Source organism: Fundulus heteroclitus, chromosome 18 (genome assembly GCF_011125445.2).
Source record: "Fundulus heteroclitus isolate FHET01 chromosome 18, MU-UCD_Fhet_4.1, whole genome shotgun sequence".
Lineage (NCBI taxonomy): Eukaryota > Metazoa > Chordata > Actinopteri > Cyprinodontiformes > Fundulidae > Fundulus > Fundulus heteroclitus.
The window spans coordinates 19,854,714-19,875,944 of record NC_046378.1 but is presented as its reverse complement, the minus strand read 5'-3'; the positions used below and the strand labels follow the sequence as shown (position 1 = coordinate 19,875,944).

The 21,231-nt window shown below is 38.2% G+C and overlaps 1 protein-coding gene across 1 annotated transcript; it reads left to right on the top strand.

Annotated features, from left to right (window-relative positions):
• Positions 1-3,047: 3,047 nt before the first annotated feature.
• LOC118556586 (high affinity cGMP-specific 3',5'-cyclic phosphodiesterase 9A-like) lies at positions 3,048-19,050 on the top strand. Its single transcript, XM_036150224.1, has 19 exons — positions 3,048-3,190; positions 3,572-3,718; positions 5,922-5,992; positions 7,068-7,145; positions 7,308-7,351; positions 7,425-7,479; positions 7,657-7,727; positions 8,075-8,162; positions 8,251-8,332; positions 8,416-8,490; positions 11,738-11,824; positions 11,921-12,025; positions 13,114-13,196; positions 13,483-13,639; positions 14,815-14,928; positions 15,177-15,281; positions 15,382-15,510; positions 15,603-15,698; positions 18,957-19,050. The coding sequence occupies exons 2-19, from the start codon at positions 3,650-3,652 to the stop codon at positions 19,002-19,004; spliced, it is 1,557 nt and encodes a 518-aa protein (XP_036006117.1). The 5' UTR covers positions 3,048-3,190; positions 3,572-3,649; the 3' UTR covers positions 19,005-19,050.
• Positions 19,051-21,231: the final 2,181 nt, after the last annotated feature.

Below are 21,231 nucleotides of genomic sequence, written 5' to 3'. Positions count from 1 at the left end.
TATATTTATAATATATATATATATATATATATATATATATATATATATATATATATATATATATATATATATATATATATATATATATATATTGCTTTGAGTAATGTTGTCTCAGAATGTCTACTTGTCTCAAAATGACTGAATCCCTCTTTATCTTTGACATGAGATTATCTGGGATGTTGTTGATGATGCTGTTGATGATGGGATGTTGTTGATGATGCTGATCTGTTGTCAGTTAGCTAGACGGCAGTTGAAAGATGTTTCTCTAAATTTGGAGGGGGTTATTATTACGCCGCTCCATTGTTTTGTTTTTCCCTGTGCAAACTTGTTTGAACTCAGTTCCCCAGCAAGACAGCTCCATCCTGGCATAGGAGTAAGAGATCAGTCATATTAATTTCCCCTTCTTTGTGTTGCCCGGTACCTAAAGAAACATTTACCTTGCATAAAACGTAAAAAAAAGATTGAAATTGGTAATGTGGTATATTTACATGTGAAGTAAATGTGTAAAAATTCATGGACTTAAATTGACCCGATCCATCAGTATAATAAGGATAATGTGTTTTCCTCAGAGGTCCAGCTGCACGTGTTTTGTCATGGAAATCCTCCTGATTTTATCGATTGCTTTTATCCTGAAATGGATCTTCCCTCGCTGAAGGTGTGAATCCCACAGTTGCATAACCTAATCAGATCCGCCTGGTTTGATCTGCTCATTGCTGTCTTTGTTCTAATGGAAGCACCATTTATCCACCGATGCTCAGGCTCATGAATACACATGCAGTGTCCTCACATGACGGCAAGAATACACAGAAACGTGCGCATAATCGCTTGTGCAACATAAGATGTCGTCAGATGATAGAAGCGGGTCAGTCTTGCCGGGCTTTGGAAAGTTGCTTTTAATCTCTAGTGAGCTCACTTATTGAACGCTGGTGCCACAGTCTGTCCTGTCATGTTCCACGCTTCCTCCGGTGTGGAAGGAGAGCGGGGAAAGGGGAGTAATTAGACTCTGGAGAGCTGCATCACTTCAGAGTACAAAAAGGATGTGTGTGTGTTTGTGTGTCTGCATGTGTGTGGAGAGAATGTGTCCTCTGAGTTGACAGGAGGTGATGTTCGCTCTCCAGTCCCAATTAAACACCTCCTGCTACCTGTTTGAGCCCTGCTGCAGATGTCCTTGTTAACACCAGTCAGATAATTGGCAAATACTCAGCTGAACATTTCCTCATTGAAACATTTTTATTTAAAATTTTGTTTATTTCCTCTGGACAAAGGGTAAAAGGGAGCAAAGCAAAAGTATGTAATCAATCCTTTTAAAAAAAAAATTGACTTTTATTATTTTATCTGACAAGACCCTAATAATTTAAAGGCCATTTGTTGAAGTAATTAATATCTTACTTATTTTTTCCCCCCTTAAACCCCCCTCCTTTTTCTTTGGCTGTCCAGATTGTCTTCTCCCACACAAATATTTTAACTTTCATTACCATACAAAACCAAACATTTCCTTAGTAAGCAACTAATGTTTGCAATAACAAAATTGATGGCGAACATATTATTTCATTACATCTCAAATAGTTGAGTTTGTAGCAGTACGGCAGGGCAGTTTGCGTTGAACGGTCGCAGTTTGATTTTCATAGTTGTCCCTTGTCTGAATAGAATGTCTCCTTTTAAATTGTATTTTTAAAGGTAAAAAGATGGGCAGAACAAAGGAGGATGTTTGCATCAGTCACTGACAAAAAAAAACACATTGATACTTTTTTTCTGTTGTTATTTAAATTACAGTTTTTAAATTCCCCAAACTGAACTTGGACACATCTCAGCTGAAGTTTAACTGTTCCCAAACTTACAAAATGATGTCTAAAAGAAAGTATTTTCTCCTTTCAGTGTTTTATGTATGTAGTGTAGGTTTTTGGGGTGTACTTTATTAGTTATGGACATGGGAAGCTGTTAATTCAGTGCTCTGTCAGTGTTGTGGCCACTACCTACAATTATGGCAGATGGATCATGAACAAAAGAAAAGATCCAGATTTCAAGCGGTTGAAATTAACTTCCTCTGCAGGTTGGTTGAGCTCAGAGAGCTGCAGAGATTCACGGCCTGGGTGGCTCAATCACCCAAAAGGACGACTACTATTTAAATTCAATTCAAATTCAAAGCCTTATCTGCACAACAAATTGCAAAGCTTATCCTGTTGTAAAAAAAAAAAAAAAAAAATATGTTTTGTTTTTTTAACAAGTAGAACATAAGGTGCAGCTTGCCATTTTAGGTATGCCTGATAGCAGCCATATTATTGTTGGTTTAAGGTTTTTGGCACTGGGGTATAAAGCCGGAGGTGCGTATCTGGATGGATCTGTAAAGCCTTCCTGATGGCTGCAACTCAAACAGACCATGTCCAGGATGAGAATAGTCCTGTGTCATTGTTCGTTTCCTACCACAGTCATTCGTTTTGCTTGTCTTGCACTCCACAAATCATTTTTTTTTTTTATGGAAGAGGAAGAAGAAGCCACATGAACATCTGATTATAGTTTGCCTACACGCCATGTAAGGGAACGCAGCGAACACGTGGGAGGAGTTGCTCACTTTGGTCTGCCGAAAAACAAATACTGCGTGTGGAAAAGCTGAACATTCGTCTCCAAATGTGAGACGGCTGTGGCTGCATCAGGGCGCGAGGGATGCTTTTTTCCACAAAGACACTATCCATAAAATCTGACTGAGCTGGAGCTATTTTGCAAAGAAAAATGTGTTGAAATATTTTGATTTTTAAGCATATTCTAATACTGTAACAGGGAGAAATGTTCGAAAGAGGTATACATATTTTTGCATTTGCTATATAGTATGTTTCTTCCCTTCTAAAATCCTTGTAATACTTAAGCCTTTGCCTTAATTCAGACAATGCAGAGCTTTTAAGCCCATTCACGTAATATCCCCTCACCCCTTCAGAACTGATGATCGTCTCTTTATTCTCCATAGTAACGGTCCCATGGCAACAAGTGCCACTTACACGCAGTACTCCATTGCTCTCACCTGTACAGCATCATCAGCCTCATCACTCACAGCCTTCCTCTCCTCTTCACCGCTTCCAGTTTGCGTGTGGTTGTTTGTGTCTGAACGTGCCTTCATGTGAGACGTGAGTAAGCCGGATCGTCTGCACCTGGGACCTTATTTCCAGTCTCCACGGGAGGAAGCAGCATCACTGACGCTGTGAGTTCAACACATGCACTGATACTTTACAGGATATCATCCATTTGTTTTGTTTTTCTAATTGATTTATTGCATGCAAAATAGGAGTGCTTTACATTTAAAGGTTTTAGGAGCATTTTTCCCTAATTTTAAGTTATTATCATAAACAGTTAGCATAGTGTCTGTTGCTATAACCTGTCTAATTTGTCTTATTGGTTTATGACATGCAAAAAGAAGTGCTTTACATTTAAAGGTTTTTTGAGCATTTTACCTAATTTTAAGTTATTATCAGAAACTTTTAACATAGTGTCTGTTGCCATAACCTGTTACTTTTGTCAGATCAGAGTGTCTGATTGTCTGCATAAATGTGCTAAGCATACCATAATATCGCCTTATTTGCAGCAGATCCTGAGAAGTAGAATCGGTTTGTTGGCACATTGTTGGGTCTCCAAAGCAGAACCTCTTTAGGTGTCTAGCACCATGGGCTCCAGTTCCTCGTCTTTCCCTCCCAGAAACATTTACCTGGATGTTGATGGGAAGGTGCAAAAGGTAAGACTGATTCCAAATGTTTCAATAAAGTTTGTAGTAATGAGCTTGATAGGTTTTATTTATTAAATTGGGTCAAACTTTAACATGTATGATATGTCCAAATAACTGGTTTAAATTTGCGCCACAACAACTAAAAATGGATTAAACACGAATGAGTGTGTTAGTCACAGCATAAAAAAATAAGCCAACATGCAGCTCTTTTTTTATGGGTTTTGGGTGTTACATACTTAGCCACTTTGAGGATCAAATTATTTATTTACTGAAACAAAGTCATCTTTGATATTCAGTCTCAAATACTTTGCAGTTCTCAAGCTTGTGTATGAATTTAATATTTTGTTTATTTAGCACAATAACATGTGCCAAAAAGACTATGATGGAGGCAAAAAGCTGTAACAGCAAATTCCATTAGAAAAAGACTGAAAATAATAAGAGTTAAAGAAAATATGCAATTCATACAGTATAAACAAGATTGAATAATTATATACAACTGAAAATGAAGATTTTGAAAATATATATATATTATAGGATATTTTCATGTGTGAATAAAATGCAACTGTATATGTATGTTCATGTGTTAGTATTTAGTATTAATTATTCTGTTGATGCAAATATAACATGAGCATGGACTTTGAGAGAAACAGCAGCAAATATTAAACACAATTGCTTTCCAACAGAGTTATATAATATATATATATATTACAAGTTTTTCTGGGTTTGTTGTCTCTCTTTGACTTGTTTTTGTAGGATTTTTTTAAAGATCAGTTATTTCTCTCAAATCCAATGAATTTATTGTCAAGAATGTGAATGACTACCAATCTTTCGGGTTTCAGCTGTAAAATAAACCACAATAAACAGCGGTAAACCAAAAACCCCGTCAATAAGTCACCTGCCACACAGCAGCTATTCCCGGAGAGGATTCAAGTACCGTAACAAGGATCTAAAATTAGACGGTGAAGCGTCTAATCATAGGTGCTGCCGACAACACACGTGTTAAACATGCAACCAGCCTCTTCATACGTCATATTCACCAGGAAACATTTATATATAAAAATAATTATGTTATTGTTAATTATTATGATATAGAGCTCGAAAAATACTTAAGTAAAACCCCTTTCCACTTTCTCCATAATGACAACAGAGTAACAGCTTAGCAATTTAAGAGACCCTACAATATGAACAGTTCAACAAATAAAGTCAAGCTCAGATTTCATGTATAGAATAAAATAGATTGAAATAGAAATTACCTTTATTGTTCCTCAGTCGAGAAATTTAGGTGTACCAGCAGCAAAATGAAAGGCAAAGGAGCATTCTGATACAAACAAAGATATATATATATATATATATATATATATATATATATATTAATGCAAGAGTACACAGGGGAAATATTCATCATAAGAAAAACATTCTGTACAGTTATTAAAAGTAGCATACTCGGATTAAAGAACTGTTTAACTAAGAAGGTTGGAAATGCACAAAGCATGCATGTCTATTTGTGCAAACACAAAACAGCGACAGACTATTTACTGTTACAAGAATGAAGACTCGAGTTGTTGAGTTTTTGGGAGCAGTGATGGTTATAAAGTCTAACAGCTGTTGGGCGTTAGGATGTGCAACAATGCTCCTTTTGTCCATCTAGGTTCCAAACATTCTGAAATAAGAAGCAGAAACTTTGCTCATTTAGGGATGTAAAACGCTTTTTAAGGAGAAATCTGGCCCAGACACACGTCTCTACAGGAGCTCCAAGCCCATCGTTTGGACAGCGATGTATATTTTGTTTGTTTTACAGTTTGGGCTAAAGCCCCTGCTCCCATGAAAACTGCAGTTTGTGTTCTGGCTGGGTCCTTGCTGTAAATCATTGCTCATTCCTTCAATTACACAGACTGCAAGTGCTGACTTACTCTTGTAAACTCGACTGATTTGTTTGCACGTGAGTGACATCTTTGAGAGCTCCAGGAAATCTCTCACTCCAGCTGTTGTTTTCTTCCAAATTATTCCCATGAAGCAATGCAGCCTCTAACTTTGCCTTATTTAAGATGAGACAGTCCAACCCTCATTTCACTGTGTAAGATTTGTAAACACAAGAAATTTATGAAATGCTCTTTATTACTGCTAACTTATTTTGCAGATATCCGTTGTCATACATCCTGGTTGCTGGTGTAGCTAACCTTGGATCTGACTTTGATGAATTATTGTATTTCAGGTGGTTTTCAGTCGGCACTGTAATCCAGGCGACATCAAGGAACTTCTGTGTTCCTCATCCAACCTTCCCAGGTCTGTTGTTTGGCTTGGTTTTGTAATGCAATATAAGGAGATATCACATAAATATATTAAATACATGTAGCATTAAACCTTCCCCACTGTGGGACGAATAAAAAGAATATTCTATTTTATTCTATTCCGTTTGGCTCCACAATGTTGGCATCATATACATATCAAAACTCAAGATGATTAATGATAAATTTGAGTTTCTCTTTGAGCTCTTTGTCACTGTTTCTAGAGTAAATCTTGCTGATGTCGATGTTGTTGTTTAGATTTATTTTTCTTTTTTGTCTTTCTTCCCCGTGGCAGAGTGTATTCTCACTTACATAAGTTTTCACACCCTTTAAACATTCTCAGATTTTGTCATGTTATAGCCACAAACTTTTTTGGGATTTCAAGATACACAAAGCAGTACATACACTGCAAAAAGGGAACTCAAAGTAAGTAAAATTTTCTTTAAATTTGTATATTTTTCCTTGATTTGAGCAGCTAAATAAAACTATTCGCCAATGAAGTAAGATTTATGCACTTAAAATAAGAACAATTCATCTCCATCATCTTATTTCAAGTGCAGGATATCTAATTATCTTATTTTAGGGGTAAAAATACTCATTCCATTGGCAAATAGTCTTATTTAGCTGCTCAAATGTAGGAAAAATTTACTAATTTCAAGAAAATTTTACTTACTTTGAGTTCCCTTTTTGCAGTGTAATTGGGACGTAGAAGAAAGAGAATGTGTAGTTTTCTATAATGTTTTGCATATAAATATTAGTTGTTCAGTCAAAAGTCTTTCTACCTGAGCTGTGGACGTCTGCAGGTCCTCCCGAGTTGCCAATATTCTCATGTATTGGTATGTTTACACAGATGGGCTGAACAGTGCTCCGGGAGATCTTTGAAGCTTTTAAGCTTGTAGTGCCGTTTACTACAGTGGCTTTTATTTAGGGGCATCTGATTAAATGGGGTTGAATAAAAATACCCTCTGGCATAATTCGATTTTTACTTAACTGTGGAGTTTAAATGTGACAAAATTCAAAACAAAAAGGCATATATTGTTCCACCATGAGACAATCTTATTCTCTTTGTACAGGAACGCCCCCATCAAGGTGATAAATCCAGAAGGTGCCATGATCTCCATTGACGCCACGATGCCCACCAACTCTCCAACGTAACGTACAAGAAATGCTGCAGAAATATTCATGCTCCGCTCAGATTTCTTCCCATGACATTTTCTTAAGATAAAGTTACACTTTCAGGAGCTCTGACATGATCTTCCACGTGATAGTTCACGCAAATGTGACTAAAATGTACACATCTGGTTTCTTAACAGCTTTCTGTACAAAGTCGTCCCGCTGTCTACCGGTCAGCCAGAAGGTAAAGTCTTTAAAATCAGTTGTATGGGAATGCAATGGGTGTTTAATGACTCACCATTTTTTTATGCCAGCAGAGAGAGAGGACATGTTTCAGAGTGTGCTGTCTCACGTGGCTGAGCAGTTCACCAGGTAACACCTTCATCTGTTGTTATGTCTGAAGCTTTGCCGTCCCCATCTTTAAACATACCTCTGTAATGTTCATGAAACCCAAGCATTTCCACCACAGCCCACATCCCTGCCCCGACAAGTGAACTGAGTCACCTACAAACAAAGCTGATTTCTCATTTGTTCTTAACTGCGTCACAGAGCCTTTCGCATCAATGAGCTGAAGACCGAGGTCAACAACAGGCTGGCAGCGTTGGAGAAGAGAGTGGAAAGTGAGTTTGCTGGTGAAGAGCCTCGGTCATCCAGGACATGGCCAAAACATAAAAGGTTACACAAACAAAACAGCTGGACTTTGGTTCTTGTATTTTTGGCTCTTCATCTGAAGAGTGTTTTCAATTCAAACCTAGTGGGGAGCAGTCCCAAGCTCCCTACAGCTTAAAAGCTTAAAACTGCTCCCCGACTAGCTTTGAACTGAAAACGCTCTTTGGAGGAAGAGAGAAAAATGCAAGAACTGAAGTTCAGTTGTTTTGGTTTTTTAACCTTTTTTGGAAAGGGAGTTTTTACCAACAAAAAAAAAAAGCATCTGCAAAACTTTAACGTATTGCCTGTCATGTTTCAGTGGAAGGCTTGAAAGTAGTCGAAATAGAAAAGTGTAAAAATGATCTGAGGAAACTTCGAGACGAAGTGACTTCAACATCTGGAAGCAGGTGATTTCAAACAAAACACCGCACATAATAAATGCGATGAAAAAAAAACAGGAAAAGATTAATCTGTTGGGTCTACTTCTGATCTTAGGATAAACTGTTCATGCAAATACAACTTCTCAGATGATGGGAAGAAGGTCACGCCCAGACGAGATGTCCCCACATACCCAAAGGTACTTCCTCTGCATTACATCCAGTCAAGGCTGCAAAAGCTGCGTGGATTTTCTGACCGTCTTTGTTCATCTGCCGCATTCAGTACACGCTATCTCAGGAGACCATCGATGCACTGAAGAAGCCAACGTTTGATGTTTGGCACTGGGAGCACAATGAGGTCTGTTGATCTCCATCTTTACAGTTTTGTGTTACCAGTTAAAAAAATAAACCTAGTTGCTGATTTTTTATTTATTTCTTAGTCTTAGTGAGGACGCTGCCCGCTATGGAGGACCAAGTCTTCCATATCTAAAAATAAATACAGAAATAAATAAATGCTCAATAAATAAATAAGCATACAATTAATTGCCACCAAATTAATAAATGTAGGTAGAAATTAAATTATACAGTGAGACATAAATGTATATATCTCTTTTAATTAGCTTATTCTTTTATTCGCCTTTGTAATAATTACCTTATTTATTTATTGTGCGTTATAATCTTCAACTTTATTTATTAATTACTTATATTTTTTAAGTATTTATTTTTGTGCATGTTATAATATTTTTGTCTGTTTTATTCTTCCTTTGTATTTTTTTACCCTATATATTTCTGTGATGCTATTTATTTCTGCCTGTCGTTTTTACATTTCTGCCTGTCCTTTTTACATTTCTGTATGCATTTCTGCCTCATTATGCAAATGAGGAGGGGTGTGTCTTAAGGGCTCAACTTCTTCCCATTGGTTGGTTAGCATTTTACTGCGTCGGTCAAATCTACATGGCTTTTCCCCGCACTAAAGCTTAAGTAATGTCAAACTCAGCAGTCAGACGTTCAGTGTCCGACCTCTTAAGGAAAGCTGCTAATAGACTGGAAGAATTAGAACGCTGTACATTTGGGATCTGAATGTTTTTCTGTGGTTTCAGATTCGGTTTTTCCAGATCAGTAACTCATCGGCGGATGATTTCTTCTACAAAACAGACACCTCTCTGCAACCACAGCAAGGCAGACACTGAGCTACAACCATAGTTTCCTCAAAACGAGTCTCCCATCGCGCTGGGTGAATTACATTGGACCCTATGCAGAGCTCGCTTGATAAGAAAATACTGTAGTTGATTATAAAAGTCCCGTTGACTCCACGGAGTCAACAGGATCTAGCTCATGGTTGATCCGGTTGAGGGGCTCCGATTTCGGCCAGCGTCTCTCAGCTGCTCCCTCCTCCCACACGCGGTGGTGCATTTAGGGACCGTCAAAAAACATTTGAATCAAGCACTCTTGAGAAACAAAAATCAATAAATTCCGTATTTTGTGACCACCTATGACAAAACTAATATAAAATCATGCCACTAAATAACATCTGTACGGCACCCTTGTTTTTATTCCATTTTAAGCTATTTTCAATTTTTAAGATGTATTCAAAGACAATAGTTGGCTGAAGTTGTAGAACAATTTCACAAAGAATTTGAGTGAGTGGGTCACATGACCTGGAAGCTATTGAAGAAAAGTCCAAATTTTTGTCTTGAAAATTGAAAATAGCTTAAAAATTAATAAAAACAAGTGTGCCTTACAGATTTTTATCTATTGGCATCAATTTATATTACTTTATCTTAGCTGGTCACAAGATAATACATTTATTGATTTTTATTTCTCAAGAGAGCTTGGTTCAAAAGTTTTTTGACGGTCCCTAAATGCACCACCGCGTGTGGGAGGAGGGAGCAGCTGAGAGACGCTGGCCGAAATCGGAGTCCCTCAACCGGATTAACCATGAGCTAGATCCCGCTGACTGCGCGGAGCTGTAATGTCCAATATCCAAATTCAAACCAACTTCACTGCGGTGCTGGATCATGCTTAAAGACGCAGCGTGAACCCCAAGTGTTGCAGCTGAGGGGGAAATGTTGGATCGGCTTGATGAAACTCCGCCTCCTTCACAAATTAGACCAACATGGATAGAATAATGATAATATGTAGTGCTTTTTATTGCCTGGATGTGAATCTGATAATCATATTGTGCCTTTTATAATCAACTACAGCATTTTCTTATCAAGCGAGCTCTGCATAGGGTCCAATGTAATTCACCCAGCGCGATGGGAGACTCGTTTTGAGGAAACTATGGTTGTAGCTCAGTGTCTGCCTTGCTGTGGTTGCAGAGGGGTGTCTGTTTTGTAGAAGAAATCATCCGCCGATGAGTTATTGATCTGGAAAAGCCGAATCTGAAACCTCAGAAAAACATTCAAATCCCAAATGTACAGCGTTCTAATTCTTCCAGTCTATTAGCAGCTTTCCTTAAGAGGTCGGACACTGAACGTCTGACTGCTGAGTTTGACATTACTTAAGCTTTAGTGCGGGGAAAAGCCATGTAGATTTGACCGACGCAGTAAAATGCTAACCAACCAATGGGAAGAAGTTGAGCCCTTAAGACACACCCCTCCTCATTTGCATAATGAGGCAGAAATGCATACAGAAATGTAAAAAGGACAGGCAGAAATGTAAAAGCGACAGGCAGAAATAAATAGCATCACAGAAATATATAGGGTAAAAAAATACAAAGGAAGAATAAAACAGACAAAAATATTATAACATGCACAAAAATAAATACTTAAAAAATATAAGTAATTAATAAATAAAGTTGAAGATTATAACGCACAATAAATAAATAAGGTAATTATTACAAAGGCGAATAAAAGAATAAGCTAATTAAAAGAGATATATACATTTATGTCTCACTGTATAATTTAATTTCTACCTACATTTATTAATTTGGTGGCAATTAATTGTATGCTTATTTATTTATTGAGCATTTATTTATTTCTGTATTTATTTTTAGATCTGGAAGACTTGGTCCTCCATAGCCCGCGTCCTCACTAAGACTAAGAAAGTAGAGCACATAACCCCAGTTCTAAAGTCCTTACACTGGCTCCCTGTATCTCAGAGAATAGACTTTAAAATACTTCTGTTAGTCTATAAATCCTTAAATGGCTTAGCACCTAAATACATCACAGACTTGTTATCAGTGTATCAACCCTCCAGACCACTAAGGTCTTCTGGCTCCAGCCTACTCCACATACCTAGAACCAGAACTAAACATGGAGAAGCAGCATTTAGTTCCTGTGCCCCGTTTATCTGGAACAAACTTCCAGAAAACTGTAAAAGTGCGGAAAGCCTGAGTTCTTTTAAATCAAGATTAAAAACACATCTGTTTAAAATTGCCTTTGACTGTTCTAGTTAAACAGTTTTACTGTTTTTAATGTTCTTTTTTGTTACTACATTCTATCCCTACTTGCTTTTATTCTATTTTCTATCTACATTTTATTATTTTGGTATATCTTAATCATGTAAAGCACTTTGTATTGTCTTGTACTGAATTGTGCTATATAAATAAATTTGCCTTGCCTTGCCTTGCCTTATTTTTTCCACTCTGTTTGTGACAACAGATGCTGAGTTGTCTGGAGTTCATGTACCATGACTTGGGACTAGTGAAGGAATTTAACATGAATCCCATCACACTGAAGCGCTGGCTGGTAAATATACCAGACAAACGTGTCAGTGGTTAGAAACACTGGTTGGTTTAACATTCTGCGATACGTAAACTGAAAGTGTATTTATTTGGCTCTTAGCTGGCAATTCAGGAAAATTATCGCAACAACCCCTTCCACAACTTCCGTCACTGCTTCTGTGTTAGTCAGATGATGTATGGCATGATTCACCTCTGCAACCTGCAGGTATGATCTGTGTCTGTTTTTTTTTTTCAGACCTTGCAAAGTTACTCATGTGTCTTGAATTTTATCAAAAAAAATTTTATGTTACAATCACAAACTTCCCTGTGCTTTATTGGGATTTTATATGACAGATCAACTCAAAGTCCTGTATAACCTTAAAGTAGTAGGAAAACGTTTTCACATTTATTTTAGAAATAAAAATCCAAAAAGGATGGAGTGCATATATATCCACTTGCTTTTTATCTGATACACTTAATGGTGCCATGACATCACTATATAAAACATTTCATGTAGTTAATATTCTTACAAATGTTAATTTTCCTAAGAATACATAAAAGAATAACCTCGGCTTGTTGTTTGTCAGGCCAAATGTCACTCCTCAGTTGCGGTAATGACATGCAGCTCTACTAAGATGACTTCACAACCATGACTCCACCACTTTCCACCACAGTCAGAGTCGTAAAAATTAAATTTGTTGTCATGACCCCCTTTAAATCAGCAAATCTGAATAAGAAATTTTCTTATACAGAAAATCTGCCCTTAAGACAGAAAGTGGACAAGAGCTTCCTTACTGTTTGGCTAAACTCAGTAAAGAGCTAAACAGAGAAGCAGTCTATAGAAGCCCGTGGTACCTCTGGAGGAGCTGCAGAGATTCATAGCTCAGGAGGTAAAATCTGTCCCTCTCGGCGGTACCAATATTAGCTATGCACCAACAAAATGAATGATGTGGCTGAGGTTGAGCTGTTTTCCCGAAAGAAAACAGGCAAAACGTTTTGCCTCTGGATGTGCAAAGCTGGTAGAGAGACTGCAGCTGTGACTGCAGTGATAGGTGGTTTTTACTAAGTATTAAGTACATTTATTATCTTTATTTATAGAAACTTAAAAAAAATCATGCTTTATTTTTCTTCCAGCTTAAAATCACGCTCTGCTTTGTGCTGTCAAAATCCTTTCTACTGCAACCCAATAAAGCACAACACAAGCCTCCTGATCTTTTTTTGCTAAATCTTCTGTCAGAATTAAGATTGTTTAAACGAGATATTCCCAGTGAATTTCCAGTCAAAGGCTTTTTGTCATTTTGCATTCTCCTGCAGGGGAAGCTAACCCTCACAGATTTGGGAATTTTAATGACAGCTGCTGTGTGTCACGACCTGGACCACCCTGGCTACAACAACACGTAAGGCTCTCCCCTCTGTCTCTAGCACTGTTGACAGATGCAGCACTGCAGATGCCCACTGACCCCCACTATGTTTTGAAATACTCTGCACAACACTGTTGTTGATGAGCTGTGAAACTAGTTCAGCCTGGAGAGAGTTCAGGTATGAAAACATGCTGACTGAGATTACCACAGTGATATGTTTTGATCTGACTTTCACGCAGGTGAGAGCCTTATCAGAGGAACTTCATGAGAACTGACTATCCAACCATCTCAAATGCATTTAACAATCTCATCCATCCATCAGGTACCAAATCAATGCTCGCACAGAGCTGGCAGTGCGTTACAACGACATCTCCCCGCTGGAGAACCACCATTGTGCTGTGGCCTTTCAGATCCTTTCCCTTCCTGAGTGCAACATCTTCGCAAATGTGGATCCTGAGGCATTCAAGAAGATCCGACAGGTAAGAATGTCGATCGTATTGAGTTGTTCTTCAATCGTTTACACTGCTGCCACATATCTATGAATCTTTCTGATGAATATGATTCAGTTTTATCTTAAATCAGCTAACATTTCCCCTTATATGTTCATCCAGAGTCATAAATACATTTCATGATTCTTGATTTCATAATTAAAAAAAAAAAAAAAAACTTCCACGGACTTGTGTTTTTGGGACGTGTCGATGGGTTTTCTGACAAACCCTGAAACTCACACATTTGCCAACAAAAAAGCTGAAGTCAAAACAAATCTACGAGTTTACATGTTGCATGTGTGTTTTTAATCCACTGATCACTTTAAAACTCTTTACTTCTCTTGTCTAATAACAATAAACATATTTCCACTCATGCAATTCCTTACCATGATAAAGCATTTCATTCTGAGTTGTCTTTGTCACTCGAACTTCCGGTTGACTTGTTGAACGTAACACACGGTCATGGCCAAAAGTTCTGAGAGTGACAGAACTTTTGTCAAAATGTTGCTTCTTTGATGTGGTTAGATTATTTGTTAGATGTCAATAGTATATCCATCCATCCATCCATTGTCTTCTGCTTATCTGAGATGGGGTTGTGGGGACAACCAGTCCAGGAGGGAACCCTAGACATCCCCCTCCCCAGCAACATCCTCCAGTTCATTTTGGGGGATCCTAAGGCGTCCCCAGGTCAGACAGAATAAATAGTCCCTCCAGCAGGTTCTGGGTCTTCCCCGTGGTCTCAACCCAGTGGGATTTACCTGGAAATCCTCCAAAGAGAGGCTTGTAAGGGATACCCTGATGCCCAAGCTACCTCAATTTACTCCTTTCAATGGGGACAAGCAGCAGCTATACTTTAAGCTCCCTGAAGCTCATTTGGGCCGTTTGTATCCCAAATCGTCTAGGGGAACATAGATGGACCAGTAAAGTGAGAGCTTTGCTTTCTGGCTCAGCTCTTTCTTCGCTGGAGGAGCGCCGGCATTACTGCAGACGAAGCCCAATCCGACTGTCTATATCTTATTCCATCCTACTATCACTGCTGAACAAGACACAAAGGCTCAATCCATTTACCCTTATAGAGCAGGGACTCTTCAGCCAAAGTGTAAGTGCAGTCAGCAGTCGCCATGATAAGTGCTAAAAAGATTTGCCCTTTCCTCTCATGTTTTCAGGCAATTATCACGCTTATTCTGGCCACTGACATGGCGAGGCACGGAGAGATTCTTGATGGCTTCAAGCAGAACCTGGACAACTTTGATTTTAACAACGAGGAGCATGTAACATGCGTATGTAAACATTTTCCCTTACAAAATCACCACCTGTTTATTTTACTATAGAGCTACCCTAAATGGATCAGGTCTTTTTTGTTGCACGGAACAGAGGTTGTATAGCCTGCATCGCCGATAAATAAGAAACGAACGCTAGAAATATGAGCAAAACAAATCCTTTTCACAGAAATAATAACCTTCTTTGTCCACAGCTCTCTTGGGCATATTACATTTGAGGATGAACAGGTTTATGTTTGTTATTTTAGCTGAAGAAGCTGTTGATCAAGTGCTGCGATATTTCCAATGAAGTGAGACCAACTGAGGTGGCTGAGCCGTGGGTGGACTGCTTACTGGAAGAGTACTTCATGCAGGTGACTGGAATTTTCCTTTGCCCAGAAGGAGCTAATATTTCAGAAAAAAAGTTTGTAAACCAGAGAAAATATTAATGCAATGGCCTCTTTTGTTTTTAAGAGTGACCGGGAGAAGTCTGAGGGTCTTCCAGTAGCTCCCTTCATGGATAGAGACAAAGTTACCAAACCCACCGCTCAGATTGGCTTCATCAAATTTGTCCTCATCCCCATGTTTGAGACAGTCATGAAGGTATTGAACAATGCCTTTAGAGATATAGGTGGCTATTGAAGCACTTTTGTTTCCAGCAATAGTTGTTCACTCTTTGTGTGTATTTTGGTCAGCTTTTCCCTCAGATCGAAGAAATCATGGTTCAGCCTTTGAGAGACTCTCGAGACCACTACGAGGAGCTGAAGCAGCTTGAAGACTCAATGTCACAGGTAAAAATGATCTTCCCTGTCTGTTTATTTACCTGTTTATTTATTGAGAACATGTCAATTTGTTGTAGAAAAAAGGGGTTTTGCCACTAATAAGTGCAATAGATCAACAAACCTGTAAATTGAACATTAACAGAGAGACCTCACATCGGCTAAAGGCAAGTCAAATAGGGAACCTTTTTTCAGGTTGAAATTCCAGAGAACAGGGAAACATTTTCCACTAAAAGACAAATGTTGAAACATCCGGTTGAAGCCATATATACATATATAAATGATTTGCACCAAATATCTCTGCTTTATACATCCTTTATTGAATCAAATGTAACTTCTTAAGGCAAGCAATCTGTGGAAGTTGTACTACTGACAGTTTCTCCAAAGTGCCAGAGGGTTCTTATTGCTGTCACACTAAAACGCTTTTTTCCAGATTTGACCCAAACCAGCACTATTCAAACATTCCTGGATGTCCAGGAAACAATGGGGCTGAACAACGCTTTGCTCACTAGAGTAACAAAAAAATTACCACTCATAACCATCCAACTCCCCCTGTCCTCCAGCCAGGCAAGACTAAGCCGTTACATTCCCCAGCCAAGACACAAATCATCTTTTAAAATTATTCTCTGCCAGAAAGCAAACAGGACCTTTTTTTTTTCTTTTCTTCAAAGTAACAAATGCTTGATTTAAAGTTGCAGTGTGAGACATTCAGAGACATCTATTTGCAGAAATGCATGATACTCTAAACTGTGTTTTCATTTCAAGTTACGTAACAGTAAGAATTGTGATTATGCTGCTTGAGGGCAGCCAAGTTGTTGCTGTTGTAACACAAGTAAAAAGGAGCAAAACTTATTGCTGTTTGCATCCAGTTCTCTCTCACTGTCGTGGACTCGACAATCACCTGTGTAGTCTGCACACACCTCGGCCAAAGTGCCCAAACACAAACAGAACACAGAGGACACACTTTTTAATCAAGGTTGTGAATAGGATAAGAGTTTATGAGCTTTTATGAGGCCTTTTTCAATCATGTTTATAGCCATCTATGACACATAGTTCATTGACATGAAATCACTTTAGACGTTGCATTGTAATTGCTTACTCTGACAATGAAATATGCCCACCACTCTGGAAGATTGTATAGTGCCGACATCTTAACGACGTAATAATGCAAGGTGCACACAAAAACAAGCAATTTTATACGTTTTTCGTGAGGGGATTAAAAAAAAAGTTGTGAAAAAATCTGAGTCTGCACACATCAAGACGAATCAAAACTAGCATGTGCTGACGGATTAGATCAGTGCTTGGGGATTGGATTGGGAAACCATAATGTGGAGGTGTGTTTTCCTCCTGCTGCATGAGCTCTGAACCAGGATGAGTTCACTCAAAAACAGACTAAGACTCAAACACACGCTCTCATCCCTTGCTAACATGAAGATATCTTTTGTTCAATGAGGCACAGAAGAAAAAAAGTGAAAATGTGCCATTAGGCCGGGCGAAGAAGTAAGGTCTGCAGTGGGGGAGTGTGTAAGTAAAAGCAACTGAATCCTTTGGTTGTGTTTGCGTGTTTTTAGTGCGAGTGTTATGAGCGCTCTGTGTCCAAAACCCTCCTCAGAAAACATATATAATCAGGAATGTGCAGCACTTTCACCACGTTGGATTCGTAGTTTCCAGTTTTAAGAGATCCATTTGCTCTCATAATCCCATATAATTGAGTTACCTGGCAAATCTAAAGCGTTCAGTTGGAAAGCCAACATAAAAAGTTTTAAGGAGCTTCCAGGAAAGACAGAAACAAAACATTTTTGAGTGAAAATGAGATTTAAAATTTCACTCTGTCACTGGTGAAAACAAACTGGTGAAAATGTTGCCATTTCATTTTTATTTTAAAACACTCTTTATTTTTTCCTGCATTGATAAGATGTGTTTTCTGTTCAGGAGCTGAAATCACAAAGTCTATTTTACTCTACTTCACTTCTTCTAAAATAAAATAAATGCAAAGTTACTCCTTACTATCAACATGGTTCTGAAACATCATCCATCTACATGGCCTTGCAAAAGTCTTTATAACCCTGAAACTTTTCCACACTTTCTGACATTACAACCAAACACTTCCATGTGTTTCATTTGGATATTATGTTACAGGGAAACACAAAGCAGTACATAATTGATATTACCGACGGACACTTATATGCTCCGCAAATCTGGTCTTTGGGGGCAGAGTGGCAACAAGGAACAACCTTGTTGATGTAAAAACCTAACAGGTTTTGCTTGCAGTTTTCCACAAGCCAGGGGTCACAATAATCATGTGAAAGAAGGTATTTAGATGACATCAAAACTAAATTTACTCAACCCTTTTTCTTCCATGCATATTACCCTGAACCAGCCATCCTCACAGTGAAACATTTTACATTGCAAAAACGGATCTAAAAACAAGTAAAATGTTCTTAAAGTTAGTCTGTTTGTCCTTAATTTGAGCCTGTAAATAAGATTATCTGCCAATGGAATGGAATGAGTATCTTTACCCCTAAAATAAGATAATTAGACATTCTGCCCTTGAAATAAGATGATGGAGATGAATTGTTCCTATTTTAAGTGGAAAAATCTTATTCTATTGGCAAATCATCTTATTTACCTGCTCAAATCAAGGACAAGTACACTCATTTTAAATTTTTTTTATTTATTTATAGTTGTATTTTTGCAGTGTACCGGCAGCATCGCGTTGTGGGGATGCCTTTTATCGGCAGGTAAAGGCAGGTTTGTCAGAGTTAGCCCGTTATAGAGTACGCCTTCATCCAACTTGACTGAGCCAGAGCTGTTTTGGAGGAAGGAATTGGATTAAATAAAAACAATACATAAAGAAATCTTAAGATGTTCAAAGCTGGTAGAGGAATACCCCGACAAAGCTGCAGCCATAAGTGCAGAAAAAAACAACTCTAAAACGTGTTGACTCAAGGGGGGGCTGAATAATCTGAAACTATTCAGATTAAGTTTAAATCATTAAAAATAGCTCTCTTTGCAATTCTAAATGAAATATTGTGCAGTTTGCGGTTGTAATGTTTCAAAATGAAAACAAAAACAAGAGGAAGGATGACTTTTGCAAGCTACCTTTGAGGCTTTTGCAGTGTTGGATTATTGAGCGCTATCTGAACGCAGCAGTTGACAATTTGTGTTTAAAAAACAGTTTTAATTTAAACTTTTGTCCTTGAGGCCAAAAGGTTCCTGACCTTTTAAATTCAGCTCTCTTTTCTTGTCTTTTCTCTCTTTTTTTGGCAGGAGTCTTCTTTCATGAGCCGATTGAGGAAAGACTTGAAAAGTGAGTGAGGCCCTGGTGAAGACATCCAGCGCTGCATTCTGAAGACGACAGCTGAAGCAGGGGGGTCGAGATAAAAGCGAAGCAGCCCCACAAAATGCTGAACTAAAATTAGACAATCCATATCTTGAACTTTAACAGTGGACGATGAAAGAAGGTATTGACCTTCCGTGCATATTTATGGTGTGAAAGCATTGCTCTCTTTATATTTGCATTTTGTAGTGATAGAGTCAGTGGGATGGCTTTCTCTACACAAAAAGTAATTTTTTTAACTTATTGTATGTTTTCACACTCTGTAGACTTGCTGAGTTTGCCTAGTTGACCAAAGGTTTAGCCATTTTTTATTAAATACAATGGACCAAAGTGGCATCTTTTGGATTGAATCGAGCAATAAAGTTTTGGCTGGTATGGTTGGTTGGTTCTTTTTTCGAATATTATGGTTTTTCATACTTTCAGCTCTTCATTAATTGTCCTTATGAGTTACAAGTGTTCACTTTTTTGTGAAAAACAGTGCATGCAGTATGTTGTATGCTTTAATATAAGAGATATTAGCAAATATTGCAGCTGCTTTAGGCCCCCCGTTGGTCCTGGGTCCAACAGGGCATTTGACTTTATACTGGAAAGATTCACAACAGCTGCAACTCTAAAAACACTAACAAATAATTATGTTCACAGTCATATTTTAATGCTGATTTAATCAATTTGTGCTGCTTATGCTTGAGTTAAGGTCACATTTCATGCACACTGTGAATTAATTTTAGTGCAATTGCCTTTTTTTTGCAGTGATTGATTATTAACAAAACATTAAACTTGAATCAAGTCTTTAACACTCTCAAAAATACATAATGATAGTAATGGCTGTATCCGAGCACCCTTATAAAATTCTGCTTAGAACCTAATGCAGTCTTGGGCCAGCTCTGCTTCAACCCAGAACACAAAAAAGTTCTGATACTGAAATGGTACTACAGCGCCTTAAGTAGCCTGACGACCCCAATGCACTATACACTACAGTCAGTAATTCACCCACACTTTCACACCCTAATGATGGAGAGCTATGTTAGTAGTCATAGCTGCCTTTGTGCAGACCGACAGAAGCGAGGCTGACGACCATCAGCAGGCAAATCGGATGAAGGGTCTTGCCTAAGGACACAAGCAAGGGATCAAACCGGCAACCTGCCAATTCCAGGACAAACTCCCTAACCCCCTGCTTCACTGTCGCCTTAAATACAATCCTCCTCAATTGACACACACCAGATCATAACAAAGACGATCTCAAGGCACCATTTCCTTGCATGCAAAACAATCAGTAAGAACACGTTAAGTTTACTTCGCTTCATTCCAATACATTACAATGCAGCTGTATGAAATGTAACTTTGATCCAGTTATAATACAGTGCAGTCAGAATCAACAGTTTTAAATAATGGCCTTGAAAAGAAACCAGTGGATTGCATTTGATCTTCACTTTGATTTTGTACACTCATCCTGAGAAAGCACGGGGTGACTGTGGAGCAAAAAAATACTAATTTTAAAAGCAAGAACCCTCCAGTAGAACCAAGCTCAGAAGGAGGAGCTATCTGCCTCACCTAGTTCATAGTCAAACACACGAGAAAAATACAGACGAGACCAGGAGCCGTGATTAAATCCAAATAACGTTCTAAATGGACAGCAGAGCAAATAACACCAAATAGGGCAAAGGGGTGCTAAACTTAGGATAGCCCAAGAATTTAAGCCCAGGCAAAAAAAAGCTTTAAACCTTATCTATGAACAGATTAAAAAAGGGAGCTGGCTCCCAAGGAGAGGAGCCTGATAACTTAATCTGCCTGGGAATTGTCTCGCCTTTTAATTCTCATAAGAGCTCGCTGCAGCATTTTGTATCCTCCCTGGTTAAAGAGCCCCAGCCTGGAAGGGACAAATGACTTTCAACAGATAAAGGTGGAAGGGGGAGGTATAGACACATGTACTCAAGGTAGATCAATATGTAGAGGATTATAACAGCTTGTGCTTCATTCTGTAATGTTCATAAATTGAGAATGTTCATCCAAATGTCAATTTACAGTGCCTTGTAAAACAAATTTGTACCTATTTTGTTACTTTCCAACCTGTAATTTTAATATTTCTGTTCTTATTTTGTGTGACAGATCTGCACAAAATACTCTATGCTGGTTTTCTGAAAGGCCCCAGAGGCTGAAATAAGAATAGCCTTGGACATACTAGAATTTCAGCTAAAACAAGGGAAA